The sequence below is a fragment of the Staurois parvus genome, unplaced genomic scaffold (assembly GCF_062004578.1).
Source record: "Staurois parvus isolate SC_StPar_1 unplaced genomic scaffold, SC_StPar_1.0 ptg000456l, whole genome shotgun sequence".
Classification (NCBI taxonomy): Eukaryota; Metazoa; Chordata; class Amphibia; order Anura; family Ranidae; genus Staurois; species Staurois parvus.
In genome coordinates, this window is record NW_028318252.1 from 225,886 (window position 1) to 247,956 (window position 22,071).

Here is a 22,071-nt window from a genome sequence, read left to right on the forward strand (position 1 = left end):
ATTTAGACGGATTACTGTCCTTTTTTTTTCAAATTCTTTATTTATGTCAGTAGAAAAGTGACCATACAGTATATCAGTACAGGCAAAAAAAATACATAGGAAAAGCATCAATAGCAATTCAAGTGTGTACAGAATTCAAAAGAATACAGGAAAAATACATTTCAAAATCAGAAATGTAACCCAGAACTCACAAAGGGACCACCACTCCCCTGTCCATTGTAATTACTCATATGTAGAAGATGTAAAAAAGGTAGAGAAAAAAGAATCGAGAGGAACATGAGTAATGCCAGCCATAGATGGTTCGAAAATCGGCCGATTTTTCATCCGAAAGATTAAATCGGCCGATTTTCGCACTGTTAGTAGGTTAATTGGTCGGCCGGTTATCGGGTTTTTTGCACTTTTGAGTTATCGGTCATGTTGGAAAATTAGTGGAAAACGACCGATTTTCACAGCAATGATGGCCAAAACGTACAATCGTTTTAACGAAAAAAAATATGCGCATGAGCCGTGACCTGGAAGGAACAGAAGATTTGGCTGTTATACTGGGTGAACTTTATGACTTGGTCGGCCGATTTTTGTAATCGTTGGTGGTAACGTTGGTTTAACGAACGACCGATTTTTCGTTTATCGTTCGAAAAAATATCGAGCCGTCTATAGCCTGCATAAGAAACAAGACACAGCATAGAGAAAGGGGTGAGGGGGTGGTAGAAAAAAAAAAAAGAAGGGGAACAGACAAGAAGGGGGGGTAACTATGTGAATGCCAGGTAGAAGCAAATTACTCCTCTCCCGTCTCTAGGAGAGACTTCCCTTCCTCCAAGTACCTCTCTACTTTTTATACTTATTCAGTTTGCTGTATCTTTGTCTTTTCTCACTTTCCGTTGCTGAAATCAATCACACACTATTTTTATTGTAATTGGCAGTCATGCACAGGGCAGATCACAACAGCCCCAGGGGGTACAGAGCATGCAGGTTGTAATGATTTAAATAAAGCTGAACTCCGGCACAGGGGCGACTGACAACTCATGGGGCCCCCAGGCAATAGGGGATCATGGGGCCCCTGTGTCCTTGCCCAAACTCAAAAAAGCCTATGAAAAAGGTACCAGGGGCATCTCATGGAGCCCCCTACTGACCCCAGGCCCTCGGGCAGTGCCCGAGTTTCCAAATGGTCAGTCCGCCCCTGCTCCGGCAGACAATATAACATCCCAGTTTAATGCAGTTATGTGTTAGGTAAAAGGACATGAAATGTATTTTAAATATACCGCCTTTAAGTATGTGCATCCATCTGTATAGTGTCTTTCTGTTATCCCCTGCAGAGCAGACCGTAGATTAGGAGAGGGAGGGCTAGGGTTGGGAAACTTCATGGCTTTACTTTATTGCACAGTGCCTTTTATTTAACACTGTGAGCTTGCTGGCAGGACTCAGAGGGGAGATAAAATGAGCAGACAGATGCCCCAAACAGTGTGGTGAGCCTCCTTTATTGTCCAATCAGTAGGCAGAGGGTCTGAGACCAACCTGTCAGAAAGCAATTGTAGTAACTATCCTGATTTTTCTATTACATCTGTTTTTGTAATTGTGCAGTCCAGTAAGCACCAGAATTAGACCAAGTGCTCTCAGTTATCAGTACTCAGTAACATATATGGGTAAACATAACCCTTCCCCTTGTCTGCAACACAAGTCTGGATGGGGACACTTGTACTGTGGGGTGGTAACATAGTGGGGGGGGGGGGGGGTTGGAGAATAAAGAGGTATAAAATAGTATAAGACTCTTATTGGGCTTTAATGAGAGAAGAACGTTTAGGTCATCCATGTTACTATGCTGTCTGGCCGGGATGTCTGGATCACAAGACTGGCTTAAAGTGTCACTAAATCCACATCATAAAAAACTATCAATAAATGCTGTATTCCGTGCTCACTCAGTCACTATGAGATTTGTTTTCTGTATTCTGCAAAAAAACTGGTTGACCCGGCTGTTCTCTATCTCCCCCTTCAGTCTGACTCCACAATGCAGCTAGAGATTTTATAGAACAGTGTTGGCAGCTCTGCACATGCTCAGTTTTCAGTGAGTTTCTATGAGCATTTCCTCCCTATCACATCTGAACCGCTCATGTGACTATAAAGTACGCACTGGTAAATGACAGACCACTCTCTCCCTCCTACTCCATGCCCACTAACCAGCTAAACACAATGGGAGTGGGATATTACATGTATATTGATGGAGGCTTCACCTACCTGTTATTCTAAGACACACGCTGGAGGGGCGTGTCATAGTGTGCGACTGGCAGAAATCCGACCACACCATGTTATTCCCACAAATAATACGACATTTTATTGGTATTAATTGTTTATTTTTACTCTGTATTCTAAAGGTTGTTTTCTTATTTTGAACATGTGACCAGCAACAGAGGACTAGAAGCTCCTCCTGCTTATGTTTCCCTGAAGACAGGCTGGGAAAGAGCTGAGTCATGTACCAGCTGTATATAGATTAGGAAAGAGGCATTTTAATGTTTTTTTTTTTAATTAAAATAATTACAGTGCCATCATCCATATACAGAAATAGAAGGGACATTGTAAATTACACAGTGTGTGTTCAGAATCACTTTATCAGAATTATAAATCCTTTGGTGCAGTTTACAGTTGTGTCCAAAATTATTCAACCCCCACTGAAATTGAGTGTTTTGGCCAGTTTGACATTGCTTTTGATCATTCAGTCATCTTGCTTACATTTACATTAAAGAGGCACTTGTAGGTCAGACAAATATAACATAACAGTTATAATGAAATAACCACAAATGTCTTTTCTGTGCTCACAGCATTATCAGTTTTATTCAACCCCCAAGTGACATTCAATCTTAGTACTTAGTACAGCATCCTTTTACAGTTATAACAGCTTTTAAACGTGAAGCATAGCTTGACACAAGTGTCTTGCAGCGATCTACGGGTATCTTCGCCCATTCTTCATGGGCAAAGGCCTCCAGTTCAGTCACATTCTTAGGCTTGCGCACTGCAACTGCTTTCTTTAAGTCCCACCAGAGGTTCTCAATCGGATTTAAGTCTGGTGACTGCGATGGCCACTCCAAAATGTTCCAGCCTTTCCTCTGCAACCATGCTCTAGTGGACTTGGAGGTATGCTTGGGATCATTGTCCTGTTGAAAGGTCCAACGTCTCCCAAGCCTCAGGTGTGTGACGGACTGCATCACGTTTCCATCCAATATCTCCTGGTACTGAAGAGAATTCATGGTACCTTGCACACGCTGAAGCTTCCCTGTACCTGCAGAAGCAAAACAGCCCCAAAGCATGATTGACCCTCCACCATGCTTCACAGTAGGCAAGGTGTTCTTTTCATCATAGGCCTTGTTCTTCCTCCTCCAAACATAGCGTTGATCCATGGGCCCAAACAGTTCTAATTTTGTTTCATCAGTCCACAGAACACTATCCCACAACTTTTGTGGTTTGTCCACATGGCTTTTGGCATACTGCAGTCGACTCTTCTTATTCTTTGGAGACAGCAAGGGGGTACGCCTGGGAGTTCTGGCACGGAGGCCTTCATTACGCAGTGTGCGTCTTATTGTCTGGGCTGAAACTTCTGTACCCACATCTGACAAATCTTTTCTCAGTTCCTCAGCAGTCACACGGGGACTTCTCTCCACTCTACGCTTCAGGTAGCGCACAGCAGTCGAAGTCAGCATCTTCTTTCTGCCACGACCAGGTAGCGTTTCAACAGTGCCCTTTGCCTTGAATTTGCGAATGATGCTTCCTAAGGTGTCTCTTGGTATGTTTAACATCTTTGCAATCTTCTTATAGCCATTGCCCTTCCTGTGAAGAGAAATCACCTCTTCTCTTGTCTTCCTGGACCATTCTCTTGCCTTCACCATGTTTGTAACCACACCAGTAAATGTCTAGAAGGAGCTGAGTATCACAGTCATTTTAAAGCTGCCTAATTGGTGCTTATTATGCTTGATTGCTGCTCGGTGACATCCACAGGTGTTTTCAATACCTGATGGAAAGCACCTGTATGAACCTCTGTTCTTCAGAGTGGTAGTCTTTAAGGGGTTGAATAATTGTGGCAATGAAGAAACCACATAAGAACCATTTACTACTGTATTACATAAACAATTGATGTCATTTTAGTTGCATTTGGGTAGTTACAACGTCCTTGTAGGATTTGATTCTGAATACAATTCCAAATGTACACTATAGTCCCTAAACCCCTTTACAGCATTGGGGGTTGAATAATTTTGGACACAACTGTATGTTAATGCATTTCAGCTTTGTGTTTAACTGTTTGCCTGGAGTTCAGATTTAAGTTCTGGTGGATATGTTTATCTCTTTTGCTATAATTAAGCATCGTGTCTCCTAATATACTCTAGGTTTGCTGTCTCTCAGTAATACATGGGTAAATGCTCTTACTTTTTTAGCCGGACAGATGGCCGTCGTTGGTCCCTTGCCTCCCTCCCATCATCAGGATATGGAACGAATACCCCAAGCTCCACTGTGTCAGTAAGTAATAAATCCTTTTAAAGTGGGCTTAAATACTAACCTTATGCTCACATTTACACCTCCGTTGCAACTTTGGTTCCTGGCACACAAGCACAGCTTCAGCAGTGTGGTACATGGCCACTTCAATAGGTGACATCCAGGTAGAGGCAGCCAGTAGGTAGCTCTTCTGAACACATACCCTGCCATTTGACAGAGCCTGTTTTTCCAACTACTGCAGATGTGTTGCAGTGCCAGGTGCAGATGCGTTGCAGTTCCAGGAACCAGAGGTACGGAAATATGTTGACAGGACATGAAAACCAACCAAAAGCACTCTTTCAACTATTAAAGAGCACCTGCGGTGAAAGAAATAACAGCCAGGGATCCTAATCTGCCCGCTTGTGCTCAATCTGAGACTCAAAGAACAATGGAGCCAAAGGATCCTCCTGACAGCCAAACAGCTTCTATTTTCAGAAAGGCAATGGCAGTCTAAACTTACCAATTGACATCAGATTGCATTGGAAGGATCCAATCACCACACAATCATTTTGTAGGGAAGTTGGGCCTTTACTCTTAGATTGTAAGCTCCAAGGAGCAGGGCCTTCCTAACACCTCTTGTATTGAACTGTATTGTTGCTGTATTGTCTCCCGTTATATTGTAAAGCACTGAGCAAACTATTGGTGCTATATAAATCCTGTATAATAATAATAATAACTATTACTCTTGGTTCCTTATTTTCTTCTTCTGTCTTCTTTGAAGTCCTCCTCCTCATCTCAGGAACGTCTGCACCAGCTTCCCTTCCAACCCACCTTGGATGAACTTCACTTCCTCTCCAAACATTTTGGCAGCACTGAGAGCATCCCTGATGATGATGGGGGTCGAAGGTCCCCTGCAGTGAGACCACGGTCTCGAAGCCTGAGGTCAGTTGGAGGTTTAGGGATGTTATTCTGCTCTGAATTCCTATCAGTCTGTGTCCAGTCAATGGCCCTTTCAAGCTTATTTGCTTCTGGCCCAGATGGTCCTTTCACTTGTTAGCTTCAAGGATCATTGAATCCTATGAGAAAACACCCAAAGTACGCATCTGTGGTTTATTATTTTAAATTGCTGCGTGTGATGAATACAGTCTGAATCAGATCTTGTCCAGATGAGTTCTAGGAAAAGTTTTGGAATCACTGATCATAGATTTCAATGAACTCTAAAGGCAGCACGTAGGAGGGCCACTCCAGCTTCCATTTGAGCTGTCCTGAGTACAGCTAGAAACACTCAGGTGCTCTGCTAGGATCCATCTACTCCTTTTCTTAATATGGCAGTGCAAAGCTTCAATGTTAGCTACCAATAAACAGCCAATCAGATTTCACTGTACTGTATATGAAATAAAAAATCTGGGTGGTTGCTTTGAGTTTCTGAATTTTTATTGAAGAAGTCTTAGAGAAAACTGTGTTCCTTTGAAGGACAATGACATCCTATAGCCAACCAGATTATCACTTTTATACTCTACTATATGGAACAGAGACAGGGAGAATTTTGGTATGACACCAGGAACAGTTCTTCCTTCTTTTAAGCATTTTCAATTAACAAAGCATACAGTTTGCGTTTAAATTTCCATACATACAGGAGAAATGTTTTTGTAATCCAGAAGCCAATGACTAACTGGTCTTCATTAGTGTGAGCGAACATATTTCTGATTGATTCTTATAAGTTTTTGCACCTCATTCCACCTTTCAGTAGAAAAAAAAAAGATACAGTGTTATCTGATGCTCATCAATATAAGAATGTCAGATGACTTATTGTGATGACAGGTTAACGCAAGGTGAAGAATCAGGACTGAGAATTATATGTACCGTATTCCTATGGCACTGGTTTTCCAATCTGATCCAAGACCTGTCTTTATTTTGCTCATTAGCAATTCATCAGACTGTTAGATAAAGGAGGGAGCTCTCTATATAAGATTCAATGCACTATACTTATCAGTTGAATTGCCCAGAAGTGTGCCAATCTCTGACACGTTTGGCTTCACTCACTATGAGTAGAATTTGGTTATTGTTGGTTCGGGTAATTGTGTTTTTGGGTTTACATAATGCAGATTCACTGCAAAATGTCAGCAATGAAAGAATATCTAAAATGCTTTCTCTATCTTTGAGTCTTACTGCTTATCTGGCATTGTTAACCTCCATCCCTGGCTCTAACAATGGTATATTATAACAGATATGGGCGTTTCAGTGGGTGTTGTCCATATTTATTATTAAGGTGAAACTCCAACTAAACTTTACTTTTTAGTTTTTGGAGTGGAGAAAAATTATCATTCCTTTTAGATTTTTATTGGAATCTCCAATGAAGATTCACTCTTACTTTCTGTTTTGATGATCCTCTGTCCCACAATAGCACAGAGAAAGAAAAAGAGAGAAAATATCCACTATGTGGACAGCAGCAACAAAAAAACCTTGCAGAAGTCCTCCCCACTTTTCATTCTATAAGAAAAAAAATTGTAATAGAGATTCTAATCCTTCCCCACTATGTCCAAAACAAACAAAACAAAAAAGCATTTGTCTGGAGTTTGAAAATCAAAAGACAGTTGGAAAAATAACATGAGGGGTTTATAAGCACACCTACACAATGACATCTTCCATTTAATTCAATTTGGAAGTAGATATCTCTTGGCTTAGAAAACAATGGGCCATACACTGCGAATGTAAGCACACTTTTACTGTGTGAGGGAGCATAGTTATTAATTCAATGGGAATTCAGTTCAGGGAAACACTGACGAATTATTGAAGACCTTGTCCATTCTTTTACAGCCCTGGCCGGTCACCCTCATCTTATGACAATGAAATAGTGATGATGAATCATGTCTATAAGGAGAGGTTCCCTAAGGTAAGGATGTTGCTTCATTACATAGCCATCTTCCAGAAGAATTTCTGTATCACTGTTATGTCTGTGGACCTAACTGTATCCTTGATTAAATGTCTTCTCCACTCAGTCATTGCTACCTAATTAAATGATCATCTTTGGTCTTCTCAGGCCACGGCACAGATGGAGGATCGACTCCGGGTGTTCATCTCCAACTTCTCTCCAGAGAATGTTCTACCACTGGCAGATGGGGTCCTTAATTTCATCCACCACCAGATTGTGGAGCTGGCCAGGGATTGCCTGACCCGGAGCACTGAGGGCATGATCACCAGTACCTACTTCTACCAGCTGCAGGATAACTTGGACAAATTGCTACTGGATGTAATTATCAGAGACAAAGGGCTAGACTGGGCTGGGTTGGCACCATAAAGTCATTTGTTCACCATGCTGGTTTGCTCTATCATTACAGCTCATTTATTATTGTGGCCTCTCTTGCTAGCTGTCAAAAAAATCATCAGTCATATAAGATTTTTGAAGTGAGTAAACTATTGTGTAACCATGCGTCTCTTCTGCAGGCCGTGGAACGATCTGAAGGATCAGAGGTGGCTTTCATCGCCCAGTTGATGAAGAATCTTCTCATTATTATCTCTCGGCCAGCACGTCTTCTAGAGTGCCTGGTGGGTAGTTTTTTTTTTTTAGAAACAAAAGCCAAACTGGGGCTAATGTATACATACCCTACTTTATATTTTGTTACCAGAACAGTCATTATCACTAAGCCAAAAACTTGACCAAAAGTCAATGTCCTGTCTCTCGTTTTCTTAAAACCATGCCCTCTTTGGTCCAGCATACAGGATCATGGAGAGTTCTACAACATAAACAGGTTTGAGTTAAGAACATCTTTATAACCCTAAGCCCCCCAACTGCCCCATGGATGACTAGAAAGATCTACGCAGGTGCACACCGTGTGCCTTGGATCTTTTTGACTTTGTACAAACAGATGTCTGGCAGACAGTATATAGTGGAGAATGTTTTTACTTATGCTCCTACAGAAGGCAGTTCCCCTACCAGTATGTTTTTAAAGTGTAAGAAAAAATTGCAGAAGAACATAGGGGCATGCAAAGAGTGCAAATAGACTATCTTTCTGTTTGGGTCAAGTTGACTAATATTTTTGTTTTAGGAGTTTAACCCTGAGGAGTTTTATCATTTACTGGAGGCGGCTGAGGACCAGGTGAAGGAGGGCAATCTGAAGACAGACATACCCCAATATATCCTTCGTCAGCTGGGACTCACGAGGGACCCTTTCCCAGGTAAGCTGCTCCTAGATTCCAAGTAGACTAGGGTGGTGCCTGGGCCCCTGGGGCCTTCCGCTTATGTCTAGCGGTTTTGGAGCCAAGAAACGTTATGAGCATGAGAGAAATACAGAGCAGAGCAAGAAAAGAAACATAGGGAACAGTGGGGACCCTCAGAACAGCAGGTACAGGGTCAGAACACACAAACGAGCATACCACATTGCCAGCTCTCCTTGAAATGCACTTAAGTTAGGTGAATGTACAGATAGACTTGCAACAGGACAAATGTCAGATAAGTCAGTATACAGCAGACAGCCAGGAACTGAGTTGGAACTGGGAGCAACAGGATACATATTCAAACAAACAGAATAAAAAGAAAAGTCAATACAGATCAGGCTATAGGATCAGAATAAATGATGCCAAAGAGCCACAGTTAGAACAAACTAAAACCAGCATTGACTTCTGAGGGCAAAGCCCCTAAATAGCCATCTACCCAGAACAGATCAAGCACAGGTGGTGGCAGACGAACACCAGTCTTGAGACATTATAGGGGCTCAGGTCGCAGGTGGGGATAGCACGGGAGGGGGGCAGGGACAGCAGAGGGGACACTATATGCGGGGACACTTAACCCCTGCTGCAGCTGTAGTACCTGACAGTATCATCCATGGATGCAGTGTATGTCAGAGGCCTGCGTTCAGTGAACACCCTGCACCCATGGATACCACTGGCCTGGGGGTGGTGACAGTCCCCCTGAAAAAAGCCGCCCAAGGACAAACGCCTCATTTGCCTTGCGGTAGATATGCCTCTGCCTTAGTGTGCTTCATGCTAAATTAGAATGGGGCCTAAGCTATATTCTCCAAATATTCCTAGGTCTACTGGTGTCTTTATCTCCTTCAGGATTCCATACCAGAGATTATGAAGCCTTAGCCTTTAACTAACAGTTGGGGATATAAAGTTTTGGAGGAGACAAATTGGGAGCGGACTTGTGGAGGCCAACATTTAAACTGGCAACTCGTTTTCTCTGATTGCTGGTCCATTTTGTTCACTTACCAGTCTACTCTCCAATACTAATAAATGAGTGGGTCATAAAACAGAAAGACTGGTAATGTGCCATAACTTTCCACAACAGCGCTGACATCACAAGCTGTGAGGCATCATGGTCCATGTCTGAATTTGGATCTATTGGATTGCTACTGTTGTAATGAGAAGAAAAGCCTTACTATTAATTTGCTGCTTTATTTGCACAGAGGTTGTGGCTGCTGAGGAGCCAGTCAGCGTGGAGACGCACACACCAGACAGTGAGGACATCGGGGAGGTGAGACTGATGTCCATTAGCTTTATAATTCATGATTTAAAAGGATACTGCAGCAGAGACCTCACTATACAATACTAAGAACAAAAGAGTTTCTGCTTACTAAGCATCACAAGACGCTTGCTCTTCTATTGTTAGCATTACCTGGTTGACGTGATCTGACCATTGATGTATATTTCCAGAGCACTTGGATGCTTGGATGACGATACCAGGTTTTGCCTGCAGATGGTTTTATTTTAGATTTGTATTTTTCTTTACATGGAAAAGGTGTTAATTCTGCATTCTGTCTTTTCTTGTATATATTATATCTCAACCTACCTTAAATTTACCTTAGATTTCTCTGTGACCCTTGTTTCAGGGAAAAGTAGGTGCAGTCTCAAAGCACATAAGACCGCCAGAGGAGAGCGACTTTGAAACCATTAAGCTGATCAGTAATGGTGCCTATGGGTGAGTGTTCCTCGTCAAATGCAACACTTTTGCAGTCGAAAAAGAACACGAACAATAGGCTTTGCATAGGGTTTGGGGGCCACTATTTACCGACAACTAAGTTTCCATGCTTAATGAGTGCTTAGCATATCAAACATGAAATCAAAAAGAAGTGGAGGTCTTTTGTATAGCAACCAATCAGGTTTTAGCTTTCATTTTCCAATCTGTACTAGAACATTTGCAGTCTTAATGGTTCAACATAATGTGGTCAGCATCTTAATTTTTGTAGAATGCCTCTATAAGTATATAAATGCCTAGTATTTTGAAAAAGACACTGAGAAGACAGCCAGTTTGTGAGCTGAAACAATCTGTTTTGTGCCTATATGCCCAGATCATAAAATGGCTTCCTCGCTCAAAGGCATTAGCCACAAACGGGCTTTTGCAGGAAATGTTATATCCAGGTCAAGGCTATCCTCCTCCATTCTTACCGGTATTTAGTTTTACTCACTGGTCTGAGCCTGGCACTTCTCCGGAACTCATCAAAGCTAAAACACCAGCATGACATCCAGGGATCTAACATTTTCAGTAGGTCAGCAATGTCAAGTACCATATTTCCCACAGCATGGGATCCCATTAAAAACTGCTGTTACTTGCCCATTATTCCTCCATTGCAAGCAAATACCAAGAGTTGGGCTATAAATTCCTCATTTGCTGGTTCTGCATCCCAGCTCTGCTGAAAACACTCTATCCTGAGGCAGTGAAAGTGTAAAGAGGAAGAAGGTACCAACCTCCATGTCCTCTGGTCTTGTTAGAAATTAACAAAAATTCCCAGCTCACTTACCAGCCAGCCTGCAACAAACCAAATTGACCCTAACAGTTCAAATAAAAACAGGGGGTTTAGTTTGCACACACTGGGGCTGACCCTTTGATTATTATTTAAGTACCTCCCACTAAGAACCTGTTCTAGAAATTGTGAGAAAGTGCATTGACAAGGCCTATCCTAATATCTATGGAAGCAGATTAGAATATGCTATTTTCATGCCACATTTGCCTAAATCATTGTTCAATGTACTGTCACAGTATATATGCAATATACAGAATGTATTTGAAGGGCTAATTAATGAAATTGTCAAAAAAAAAGGTGTTATTGTTGGCTGGTCCCCTTCACCACAGGGCTGTATATTTGGTACGACACCGGGAGACCCGACAGAGGTTTGCTATGAAGAAAATCAACAAGCAGAACCTTCTCCTGAGGAACCAAGTCCATCAGGCCTTTGTAGAGAGGGACATCCTGACTTTTGCACAGAACCCTTTTGTGGTCAGCATGTTCTGCTCCTTTCAGACCCGCCGGCATCTCTGTATGGTCATGGAGTATGTGGAAGGTGAGGCTCAAGATATACAGTATGTGTACAGTTAAATAAAATGCTTAAACCCCTTCCCTCCAAAATGCTTTATTCAGTTGTTAAAGTGGTTGTAAACCCTTACATATACCCAGTGATCTTCCTACATTCCTATTGGAGGGAATCACAGTTCCGTTTGGCATCCCACACTCTTGGAAATGTCAGGTAATAGCAGCACCTGGAGATCTTTTAAGTGATTGTAAACCCTTACATACCTTACATATATCCACTGAAGTGCCTGGCCTCAGATGATACACATAGATGAAAAAAAAATCCTCCTACATACGTTGTACCTGTTTATTTGCAGTCTTCTATCCTCTACATCTGTTCAAAGTGCAGATTTCAGAAAAAAAGGGGCGGGGAGCTGAAGTTACATTCTAAAGCGCTCAGTAAGGAGAGCTGATTGGAGGGAAGGGACACCCCCCTTCACACAGTCACAGGAACAGATCTGAGGCTTTCAATCAGCTGGAGGTCCCTCCCATGTCACCATTTTTCTCTTGGAGTCAGGAAAACTTGTCAGAAGTGATTCATGCTGATAGCAGAAGAATGTAGCAGCAGAGAGAAATGACACTTAGTGCTCTTAACTAGAACAACTACGCACTATAGTGGGATATGCTTTGTTCTTATTTCATGTCTGAAGTTTACAACCACTTTAATGTCGATCTAAATTCCAAAAATTGGTGTGCTTTAAGATGTTTTGATACTTTCTTTATTTATTAATGCTGGTCAGCAGGGGCGGACTGACCATTTGGAAACTCGGGCACTGCCCGAGGGCCCAGGGTCAGTAGGGGGCCCCATGAGATGCCCCTGGTACCTTTTTCATAGGCTTTTTTAGGTTTGGGCAAGGACACAGGGGCCCCATGATCCCCTATTGCCCGGGGGCCCCATGAGTTGTCAGTCTGCCCCTGCTGGTCAGGGCTAACAAAAATACAGCATTAAAATCTTTTTTATTTTTATTTTAAAGTAGAACTCGAAGATTGTTACTTTCACTTTTTATGTTCCCCCTCTTGTATAAAAAAAATAGTGCACATTCCTTCTCCATGCTCCGATAGGCAGATAGGTAGCAGGCATTCCTAGCTGGTGGTTCAGACGTGCATTCCCTACTCCATCAGAAACTCTCCCTATACTAGTCACACTGTCCCTCACCAACAGTTCCTATCCCTGATCTAGCCACTTCACAAAATGCATGCCAACTTCAGTGGGACAGTGCTATTTTTTAGCACTGCCTTCACTAAAGATGTCTGAAGATGTCATCCAGCACAGTAGCATTCAATTGGATGACTGCTCCTCTGATGAAGCCTATGGAAGCCTCAGAGGAACAAGAGTTCCTCCTATTCTCCATCCTCTCTGCATGGCAGCTGCCGTAACAGCACCTCCTTTGCAGGGAGGCTGAACTATACCTGCCTACAAACACACTGTCATTCTGGTTTTTTTTTGTGTACTATTTATTTATTTATTTCAGATACTTATATAGGTGTCCTCTTATCAAGCAGTGGTAAATGACTGCTGCTGAGTTCTCCGGCATTCTCGGAGAACACAGTTCTCCTGTGAATGCCTTTTATGAAGCGGTGTAGATCAGTTCTCGGAACGAAGGGAGAACAATCTACAAACGCTGGAAAACGGCTGATTTTACTATAATCTCACGAGATTACAGTAAGAGATCAGTCAAACACCTCCGGTTCCTCCGATTCTCCAGCTTGGGCTGGAGAATCTGCACGGAGAACACAGATTGCCAGTGAAGGGCTGACATCACTCCTTCATATACTGGCCATCTGTGTGCTGAGATGATCAGCGGAGAATATGTTCTCCACTGATCATCTCTGTTTCCTAAACCACAAATGATCGGAGATCGGCAACGATCCTCAGGATCGCCGCTGATCTCTGTTTCATAAAAGGACACCATAGTGCTGTCCAGGGGCGGACTGACCATTTGGAAACTCAGGCACTGCCCAAGGGCCCGGGGTCAGTAGGGGGCCCCATGAGATGCCCTTGGTACCTTTTTCATAGGCTTTTTTGAGTTTGGGCAAGGACACGGGGGGCCCCATGATCCCCTATTGCCTGGGGGCCCCATGAGTTGTCAGTCCACCCCTGGTGCTGTCAATTTATGCAGTGCTTTACATATATATTGTACATTCACATCAGTCCCTAACCCTCAAGGGGTGTACAATCTAAGGTCTAAGGTCCCTAACTCACATTCATATATACACATATTAGGGCCAGTTTAGACAGGAACCAATTAACCTCCCAGCATGTCTTTGGAGTGTGGGAGGAAACCCATGCAGGCACAGGGAGAACATGCAAACTCCAGGTGGGTGATGCCATGGTTGGGATTTGAACCAATGACCCTAGCACCGCTAGTACAGAAGTGCTAACCATTTAGCCACTCTGCTGCCCCATGGCCATCTTGTTGTTTACACTCCCCCCAGGGCTGGGATCACAGTACTCCAGGACTGAGCGGCATTTACATGTCATTACGTGAGTGCTGTTCAGTCCTGGAGGAATGCCTGCCCCCTTGCTGTCACCCAAGAAAGAAGAGTCAGTCTTGGTGGCATCATTGGTAAGAGGTATGTATCAGGTTTAATTAAAAAAACATTTTTGGGTACTTCGAAGGACGTAGGACGGGGTAACAGGCCTGGAATCAGGTTAAAATAAAATATTGCACATTCATATCTTGTATTCTTCTTTTGAGCCAATGGATCTTTAGACGTATTTGCATAGGTTTTTCCTTATGTCAAAAAGAAGCCTGGCATCTACAGAACTCAGCAGCTCAGCAACCTAATGATTTGGCTATGTAGAGCAAAGTAACAGGCTCACTTTTGTACTGAGAAAAAACTGATCACCTGCCCAGGTCTATAACTGGCTTTTTAAACAGTGAACATGGGGGGCTGTCACTATGTGAAAAATTTCCAAAAAGGTAGAACTATCCAGTTCAACTTGCCGGCCTACCCCAATCTAATAGCGGCTATTATTGGCAAGGAACAAGGATATGTACATCTTATCAACAAAGGGGGATAAGAAAAGCCAGTTCAAACTGTCAGCCAGTTAGCCAACTATCAAAAACCAAATTAACCTGTCTGGAAACATGCGTTTAAAAACAGGGGTTTAGTTAGTACACATTTGCAAATACATACGTAAGCCACAGAGCCGCGTCACGGCACCCTGAGTATCTGTGGTCCTAACTCTACAAGTCTAAAGAGTCCTCACAGTGGAGGCACATGCATTTAAATGGATAGAAACAAGGGCAGATAAACATGAGGGGAGCCCCACCCTTCATTAAAAAGGTTATGGGAGCGCACCTGACACCCAGCATGTTGCACAACGGCAGCTAGGGAGTCCAGTGCACCCACTGAACCTACAAGCATACAAAGAAAAAACTGATCACCTGCCCAGGTCTATAACTGGCTTTTTAAACAGTGAACATGGGGGGCTGTCACTATGTGAAAAATTTCCAAAAAGGTAGAACTATCCAGTTCAACTTGCCGGCCTACCCCAAGGGTAGGCCGGCACTTTTGTACTGCCCCACCAGATGCACATGCTTACTTCCCTTTGTAACCCCATTTTATAGACAGATGAATATAATAAAATAAGGAGTTGGCTCCTGTCTAAATTGTCCCTAGTATGTGTATGAATGAATGTAAGTTAGGGACCTTAGATTGTACGCCCCTTGAGGGTTAGGGACTGATGTGAATGTACAATATATATATGTAAAGTGCTGCGTAAATTGACGGCGCTATATAAGTACCTGAAATAAATATATATATATATGGGTGTGTGTGAAATAAATAAATCAATAAAAAAAAGCTTATAAACATAAAAGAGTGATCCGCAGCTGCTGTGCAGGTACTGTGCCATAAGAGAGGGAGCAATAAAGAGCTTACAGCTGCCTCTGTGCATGGAAACTGTTCTATGGGATGGCAAAAGGAATAGCACTTTAAATAGCACTTTAAAATAATCTAGGCTTTATGTTTAAGTATCAGTCCTTTATGAAGTATTTCGAATCCCAGCCTGCCTCCTTTGCAGTTTGTTTCCTAAAAGCTACAAGTTTTCCTCCTGATCCCAATATGCCACTGAAGAAGTGATTGTATAAATTCTGCATGAAGTGTTTTACTGTACTCTTACTGATGCTGTGTTCTGTCCTCGGCAGGGGGCGACTGTGCCACGCTTCTGAAGCACATTGGTGCCCTTCCACTGGAGATGGCACGGCTATATTTCGCTGAGACTGTATTGGCTTTGGAGTACCTGCACAATTATGGGATAGTTCACCGAGATCTGAAACCTGACAAGTGAGGACCAGACATGTAGCATAACTGAGTACATACAAGCAGCAGCAAATTTAACATATTTGATACCCCAGTATTTTTTTTAACACCCTCCCCACTCACGTGTAAGGGTTTAATAGAGGCATACTTAGCGAACTGAACAAAGCATGGGGAAAGTAATGGGGTGGTTTGAATGACAGGCCTTCTAGGGAATTGATTATATTAATATGGTCCTCTAAACAATAGTGAGTTGATGATATGTAGGAAAATAAGTGGCAGAGGTGACAATACAAAGGGTACAAATGGGCAATCATATAACATATGCAGGCAACAATTAGGCAACCGTTGTAAAAATGGAATTTTTGTACTCATCATAAAATCTTTTTGTCTAAGTTCATTGAAGAGCACAGCACCCTCCCTCTCTGATTGAAGGGCACAGCACATTCCCTCTCTGATTGAAGGGCACAGCACCCTCCCCCCTGATTGAAGGGCACAGCACCCTCCCTCTCTGATTGAAGGGCACAGCACCTTCCCTCTCTGATTGAAGGGCACAGCACCCTCCCCCCTGATTGAAGGGCACAGCACCCTCCCTCTCTGATTGAAGGGCACAGCACCTTCCCTCTCTGATTGAAGGGCACAGCACCCTCCCCCCTGATTGAAGGGCACAGCACCCTCCCTCTCTGATTGAAGGGCACAGCACCTTCCCTCTCTGATTGAAGGGCACAGCACCCTCCCCCCTGATTGAAGGGCACAGCACCCTCCCTCTCTGATTGAAGGGCACAGCACCCTCCCTCTCTGATTGAAGGGCACAGCACCCTCCCCTCTGTTTGAAGAGCACAGCACCCTCCCTCTCTGATTGAAGGGCACAGCATTCTCCCTCTCTGATTGAAGGGCACAGCACCCTCCCTCTCTGATTGAAGGGCACAGCACCCTCCCCTCTGTTTGAAGAGCACAGCACCCTCCCCCCTAATTGAAGGGCACAGCACCCTCTCCTCTGATTGAAGGGCACAGCACCTTCCCTCTCTAGTTGAAGGGCACAGCACCCTCCCCTCTGATTGAAGGGCACAGCACCCTCCCTCTCTGATTGAAGGGCACAGCACCCTCCCTCTCTGATTGAAGGGCACAGCACCCTCCCTCTCTGATTGAAGGGCACAGCACCCTCCCCTCTGATTGAAAGGCACAGCACCCTCCCTCTCTGATTGAAGAGCACAGCACCATCCCTGTCTGGTTGAAGGGCACAGCACCTTCCCTTCTGATTAAAGGGCACAGCACCCTCCCTGTGTGGTTTAAGGACACAGCACCCTCCCTTCTGATTGAAGGGTACAGCACCCTCCCTCTTTGATTGAAGGGCACAGCACCCTCCCCTCTGATTGGAGGGCACAGCACCCTCCCTTCTGATTGAAGGGCACAGCACTCTCCCTCTCTGATTGAAAGGCACAGCACCCTCCCCTCTGATTGAAAAGCACAGCACCCTCCCCTCTGATTGAAGGGCACAGCACCCTCTCCTCTGATTGAAAGGCACAGCACCCTCCCTCTCTAATTGAAGGGCACAGCACCCTCCCCTCTGTGACCAGTTGTTCTCTGTATACTTCTTTGTGATTAACTGTGCTGCCTCTAGAAGACAGAAGGTTTGACCACCATCAGGGGCCACCCCTAGGCTGTGCTTGCAGACATCACCTGTGCAATAATGTGAGCAACAGATGGGTAAATGTGACAATATGTGGTCATGTCTCCCAGCGCCAATTCTGCCACCCTTCCCCAGAAAAAATCTTCTCTCTGCAAAGATATTCCACTTTCCCTCCGTGCAAAAAAATGTATCAGACTTTAGAATCAGAGTGGAGCCTGGTGCAAAACAAGGGGAAGCCCTCCCAACTTCCCTCGCCTTTGTGTCATGTGACACATCTGAGCTAAGGAGGAGCCTACAAGAGCTTCCCTCTGCTCTTCAGGGGTATACAGAGGGCAGGCACATACTACCATGAAGGTGTTTCTGCAGAATTGCAATCCGCACACTTGCAGACAAAGTACATTTTGGCTTTACCGAGATCTCCTATAGTGTTAATGTGCAAAGGTGGCATCTCTGGTCTGGGTCACGTGCCCCTTGCCTACACTTATAGAGCACTCTTTGGCTTGCTGTACTTTGGGCAAAGAACTCACACCACCCTGCCTTGCAATACAACTGCATCAAAGTGCTTTTATAGTCATGAATATAGCAAAGGTGTTGCAAAACTCCAGTTGCCTCTATTAAAAATGTGAAGAGTAAGTACCACCTACTATATACACATACATGTATAGTACCTACCAGGGGCGGACTGACCATTTGGAAACTCAGGCACTGCCCGAGGGCCCGGGGTCAGTAGGGGGCCCCATGAGATGCCCCTGGTACCTTTTTCATAGGCTTCTTTGAGCTTGGGCAAGGACACAGGGGCCCCATGATCCCCTATTGCCCGGGGGCCCCATGAGTTGTCAGTCCGCCCCTGGTACCTACTATACACCTTCAGTGCTCACACAGTCTAATATAGTTGTGAGTATAAAAGCATCTTCTAGCTCATACACAGTGTATAATGTTTCTGTTGGTGCAGTGAGTAAAGAAAGACATGTATACAAGGCTGGACCCTCTCCATAGATCAGGCCCAATGGTTGAGGCCAACACTGAAATGTTTTCCTTCCACACTGGTATATATTAGTATGCATAGTCCGTGTCTTTCTCTGTTAATGTCTGACTAAATGTATCTTTACTCCTTTCTGTCTCTGTTCTTTTTTCTTACTTCAGTCTTTTGATTACTTCCATGGGTCATGTAAAACTAACTGATTTTGGCTTATCCAAAATGGGGCTTATGAATCTCACCACCAATTTATATGAAGGACATATCGAGAGTGAGGCCAGAGAATTCCTGGACAAACAGGTGATAATAAAGGGTTACTTTAAATTGTCTATGTCACCCTGTGGTAGAAGGGACAAAGTCCATGATACACATAGCTCATCCTGGGTGGTGTTACCCTGTGGTGGGAGGGACAGACTCCATGCCATATAGCTCCTCCTGTCTGTTTCACCCTGTGGTGGGAGGGACAGACTCCATGCCATATAGCTCCTCCTGTCTGTTTCACCCTGTGGTGGGAGGGACAGACTCCATGCCATATAGCTCCTCCTTTCTGTTTCACCCTCTGGTGGGAGGGACAAACTCAATGCCATATAGCTCCTCCTGTCTGTGTCACCCTGTGGTGGGAGGGACAGACCCAATGTCATATAGCTCCTCCTGTCTGCGTCACCCTGTGGTGGGAGGGACAGTCTCCATGCCATATAGCTCCTCCTGTCTGCGTCACCCTGTGGTGGGAGGGACAGACTCAATGCCATATAGCTCCTCCTGTCTGTTTCACCCTGTGGTGGGAGGGACAGACTCCATGCCATATAGCTCCTCCTGTCTGCGTCACCCTGTGGTGGGAGGGACAGACTCCATGCCATATAGCTCCTCCTGTCTGTGTCACCCTGTAGTGGGAGGGACAGACTCCATGCCATATAGCTCCTCCTGTCTGTGTCACTCTGTAGTGGGAGGGACAGACTCAATGCCATATAGCTCCTCCTGTCTGTTTCACCCTGTGGTGGGAGGGACAGACTCCATGCCATATAGCTCCTCCTGTCTGTGTCACCCTGTGGTGGGAGGGACAGACTCCATGCCATATAGCTCCTCCTGTCTGTGACACCCTGTGGTTGGAAGGTCAGACGTTATGGCTGGGAAAGACTTTTCACAAAGTCTGTTTTATAATAGAAAGGCAATAACTAGAGGAACATATTTTTTCTTGTATCCCAGGTTTGTGGGACCCCAGAATACATTGCTCCAGAGGTAATCCTGCGACAGGGCTATGGAAAGCCAGTGGATTGGTGGGCTATGGGCATTATACTGTATGAGTTCCTAGTGGGCTGTGTCCCTTTTTTTGGTGACACCCCTGAAGAGCTGTTTGGTCAGGTGATCAGTGGTGAGTATATCTTATCCTCCTGTCTTTCATATGTTTAGCTATCTCATCTGTGCATTTCTCTGCTGTCCCTGTCTGAAAAATGGTAATTTTTTTGAGTTGTTATAATGCAAGGCTGTCATAGTTCTGAATGTAGTCTGGCAGATTTGGTCAACATTTCAGAATTTGCAAAATTAGGGGTTTGATGGACTAGCAGTTAAACTTGTTTGATTTCCCAAAAAATGTGATAATTAATATTTATGTCATGCTCTTCTCATGTTAATTCACCTTGTTTATTCTCTTCCAGATGACATAGTCTGGCCAGAGGGGGAGGAAGCACTTCCAAATGATGCCCAAAATCTTATTTCTAGCCTCCTGCAGACAGACCCCTTGCTCAGACTGGGCACAGGTTAGACATATTGGGTCAAAGTTCCTAGTGAATGGGCTTGCACTCCACATTCCAACAGAAAGATTTATCTAACTCATTTTTCTAGTAGCCACACTGAATCAGGGGCGGACCGACCATTTGGAAACTTGGGCACTGCTCAAGGGCCCAGGGTCAGTAGGGGGCCCCATGAGATGCCCCTGGTACCTTTTTCATAGGCTTTTTTGAGTTTGGGCAAGGACACAGGGGCCCCATGATCCCCTATTGCCCAGGGGCCCCACGAGTTGTCAGTCTGCCCCTGCACCGAACAAATGAATATTAACAGTAATAGAGCACAAATGTGTTAGTCATCTTCAGCTGTCCCAGTTGATTTATCAGTACTAATACTTGGTTCACTAAATGTCAATGAGTTGGACTTGCAACTTGTGCAAACTGGGCAACTGTCCAAAGACCCTCTGGAACTTAGAGACCATGCACTCTTAGTTTTCTATGGATTCCCCCATCCACATTAAACTGTGTGAAAACAATGAATATCCCCTGCCAGCCATTGTATTCTGAAAGCCAGCACATGCAACATTGAGAATACCTGAACAGTGCCTGTATCTGATTGGCTGCAGTCACTGTTCGGCCAGCAATTTACTCCCCAGCTCATATGATTTTCAGCTTGAGGGATGCCTGGCTGAGTGGTGCCAGCATGGCCACCCATGGTTCAAATTTCGGCTGGGGCATCAGGCACTGTCTGACATTTTCTATCTTTATGGCCAGCTTTAGAGGCCATTTATGCTGAAAATCGGTTGGGCAAATGCTCATGCCCCCTCCTATTGAGGAAAAGTGAAGGCTTGTTTTGAAAGCTCTTTTTACTGCTTGTTAAGAATATGTAGATACTATATATCTATAATGTCGATAGACTGGACACATGATTGCTTTAACCTCCCTGGTGGTATTCCCGATATCAGTATCAAAAGCGGTAACCCCGAGCTACACTCGGGATTACCCTGCAGCGTTGCTCTGGGATTCCCTCGATGACTTACCTTGTCCTGCGCTCCCGCGATGTCCCCACTGCAACATCCCCGGGCCCTCTCCTTTGGCCGATGCCGGCATCCGTCTTCCGGGTTCTGGTCCCTGCGAGCGTCAGGACGTATGGGGATGGAACCAGCGGGAAATTTAAAAATTTTAAAAAGTGACATTCACTAATACACTAAAATCACACAGTATAACATTATTGTATCAAACCATTTCACATACATTTTGTCCCGAGTGCTTTGTCCGGCGCCCTGCCTGCATTTTTACTGTTCTTTCTGCCTGGAAACTGAGAAAAGTCCATGGCGTCCAAAAAGCGTCCCTTTAGGTCAAAAGCGGTTTTAGAACAGCTAGAGAACAGTGATAGTAAATCAGAACCACTTGCAGAATTGAGTGATAATGATTCGTGGGGAAATTCGTCATCAGACACTGAAAACGATTCTGCGACTTTGCTCAGTGATGTGCGAACTTGACGCTCTAATACAAATTTCAGTGTTTTTGGTTTGATTACATTATTAAATTAAATTTATTATTATGATATTATTATTTTTTATGATTATTTATTATATTATAATTTATTATTTCGTGTTTAAAATTTTATCATACCCGGGATGTTTACTAGACTCTTGTTCGGACAGATTTCAGTGAGTTATTCCTAAGAATTACAGGCCTACAATAAAAAAAAACTACATATTTCCATGCAAAAAATGT

General features: G+C 44.0%; 1 protein-coding gene across 2 annotated transcripts in view; it reads left to right on the forward strand.

Moving 5' to 3' along the window:
- The window catches only part of MAST1 (microtubule associated serine/threonine kinase 1), a 147,071-nt gene that overhangs the window by 95,192 nt on the left and 29,808 nt on the right, over positions 1-22,071 (forward strand). For both annotated transcript variants that reach the window (XM_089688822.1, XM_089688823.1), the window contains 13 exons: positions 4,416-4,497; positions 5,234-5,394; positions 7,270-7,345; positions 7,493-7,702; positions 7,897-7,998; positions 8,499-8,628; positions 9,858-9,925; positions 10,281-10,369; positions 11,522-11,730; positions 15,893-16,031; positions 18,778-18,910; positions 19,814-19,979; positions 20,263-20,364. In XM_089688822.1, coding sequence (XP_089544948.1) covers positions 4,416-4,497; positions 5,234-5,394; positions 7,270-7,345; positions 7,493-7,702; positions 7,897-7,998; positions 8,499-8,628; positions 9,858-9,925; positions 10,281-10,369; positions 11,522-11,730; positions 15,893-16,031; positions 18,778-18,910; positions 19,814-19,979; positions 20,263-20,364 — 1,667 coding nt within the window. The remainder of the gene's footprint in view (positions 1-4,415; positions 4,498-5,233; positions 5,395-7,269; positions 7,346-7,492; positions 7,703-7,896; positions 7,999-8,498; positions 8,629-9,857; positions 9,926-10,280; positions 10,370-11,521; positions 11,731-15,892; positions 16,032-18,777; positions 18,911-19,813; positions 19,980-20,262; positions 20,365-22,071) is intronic.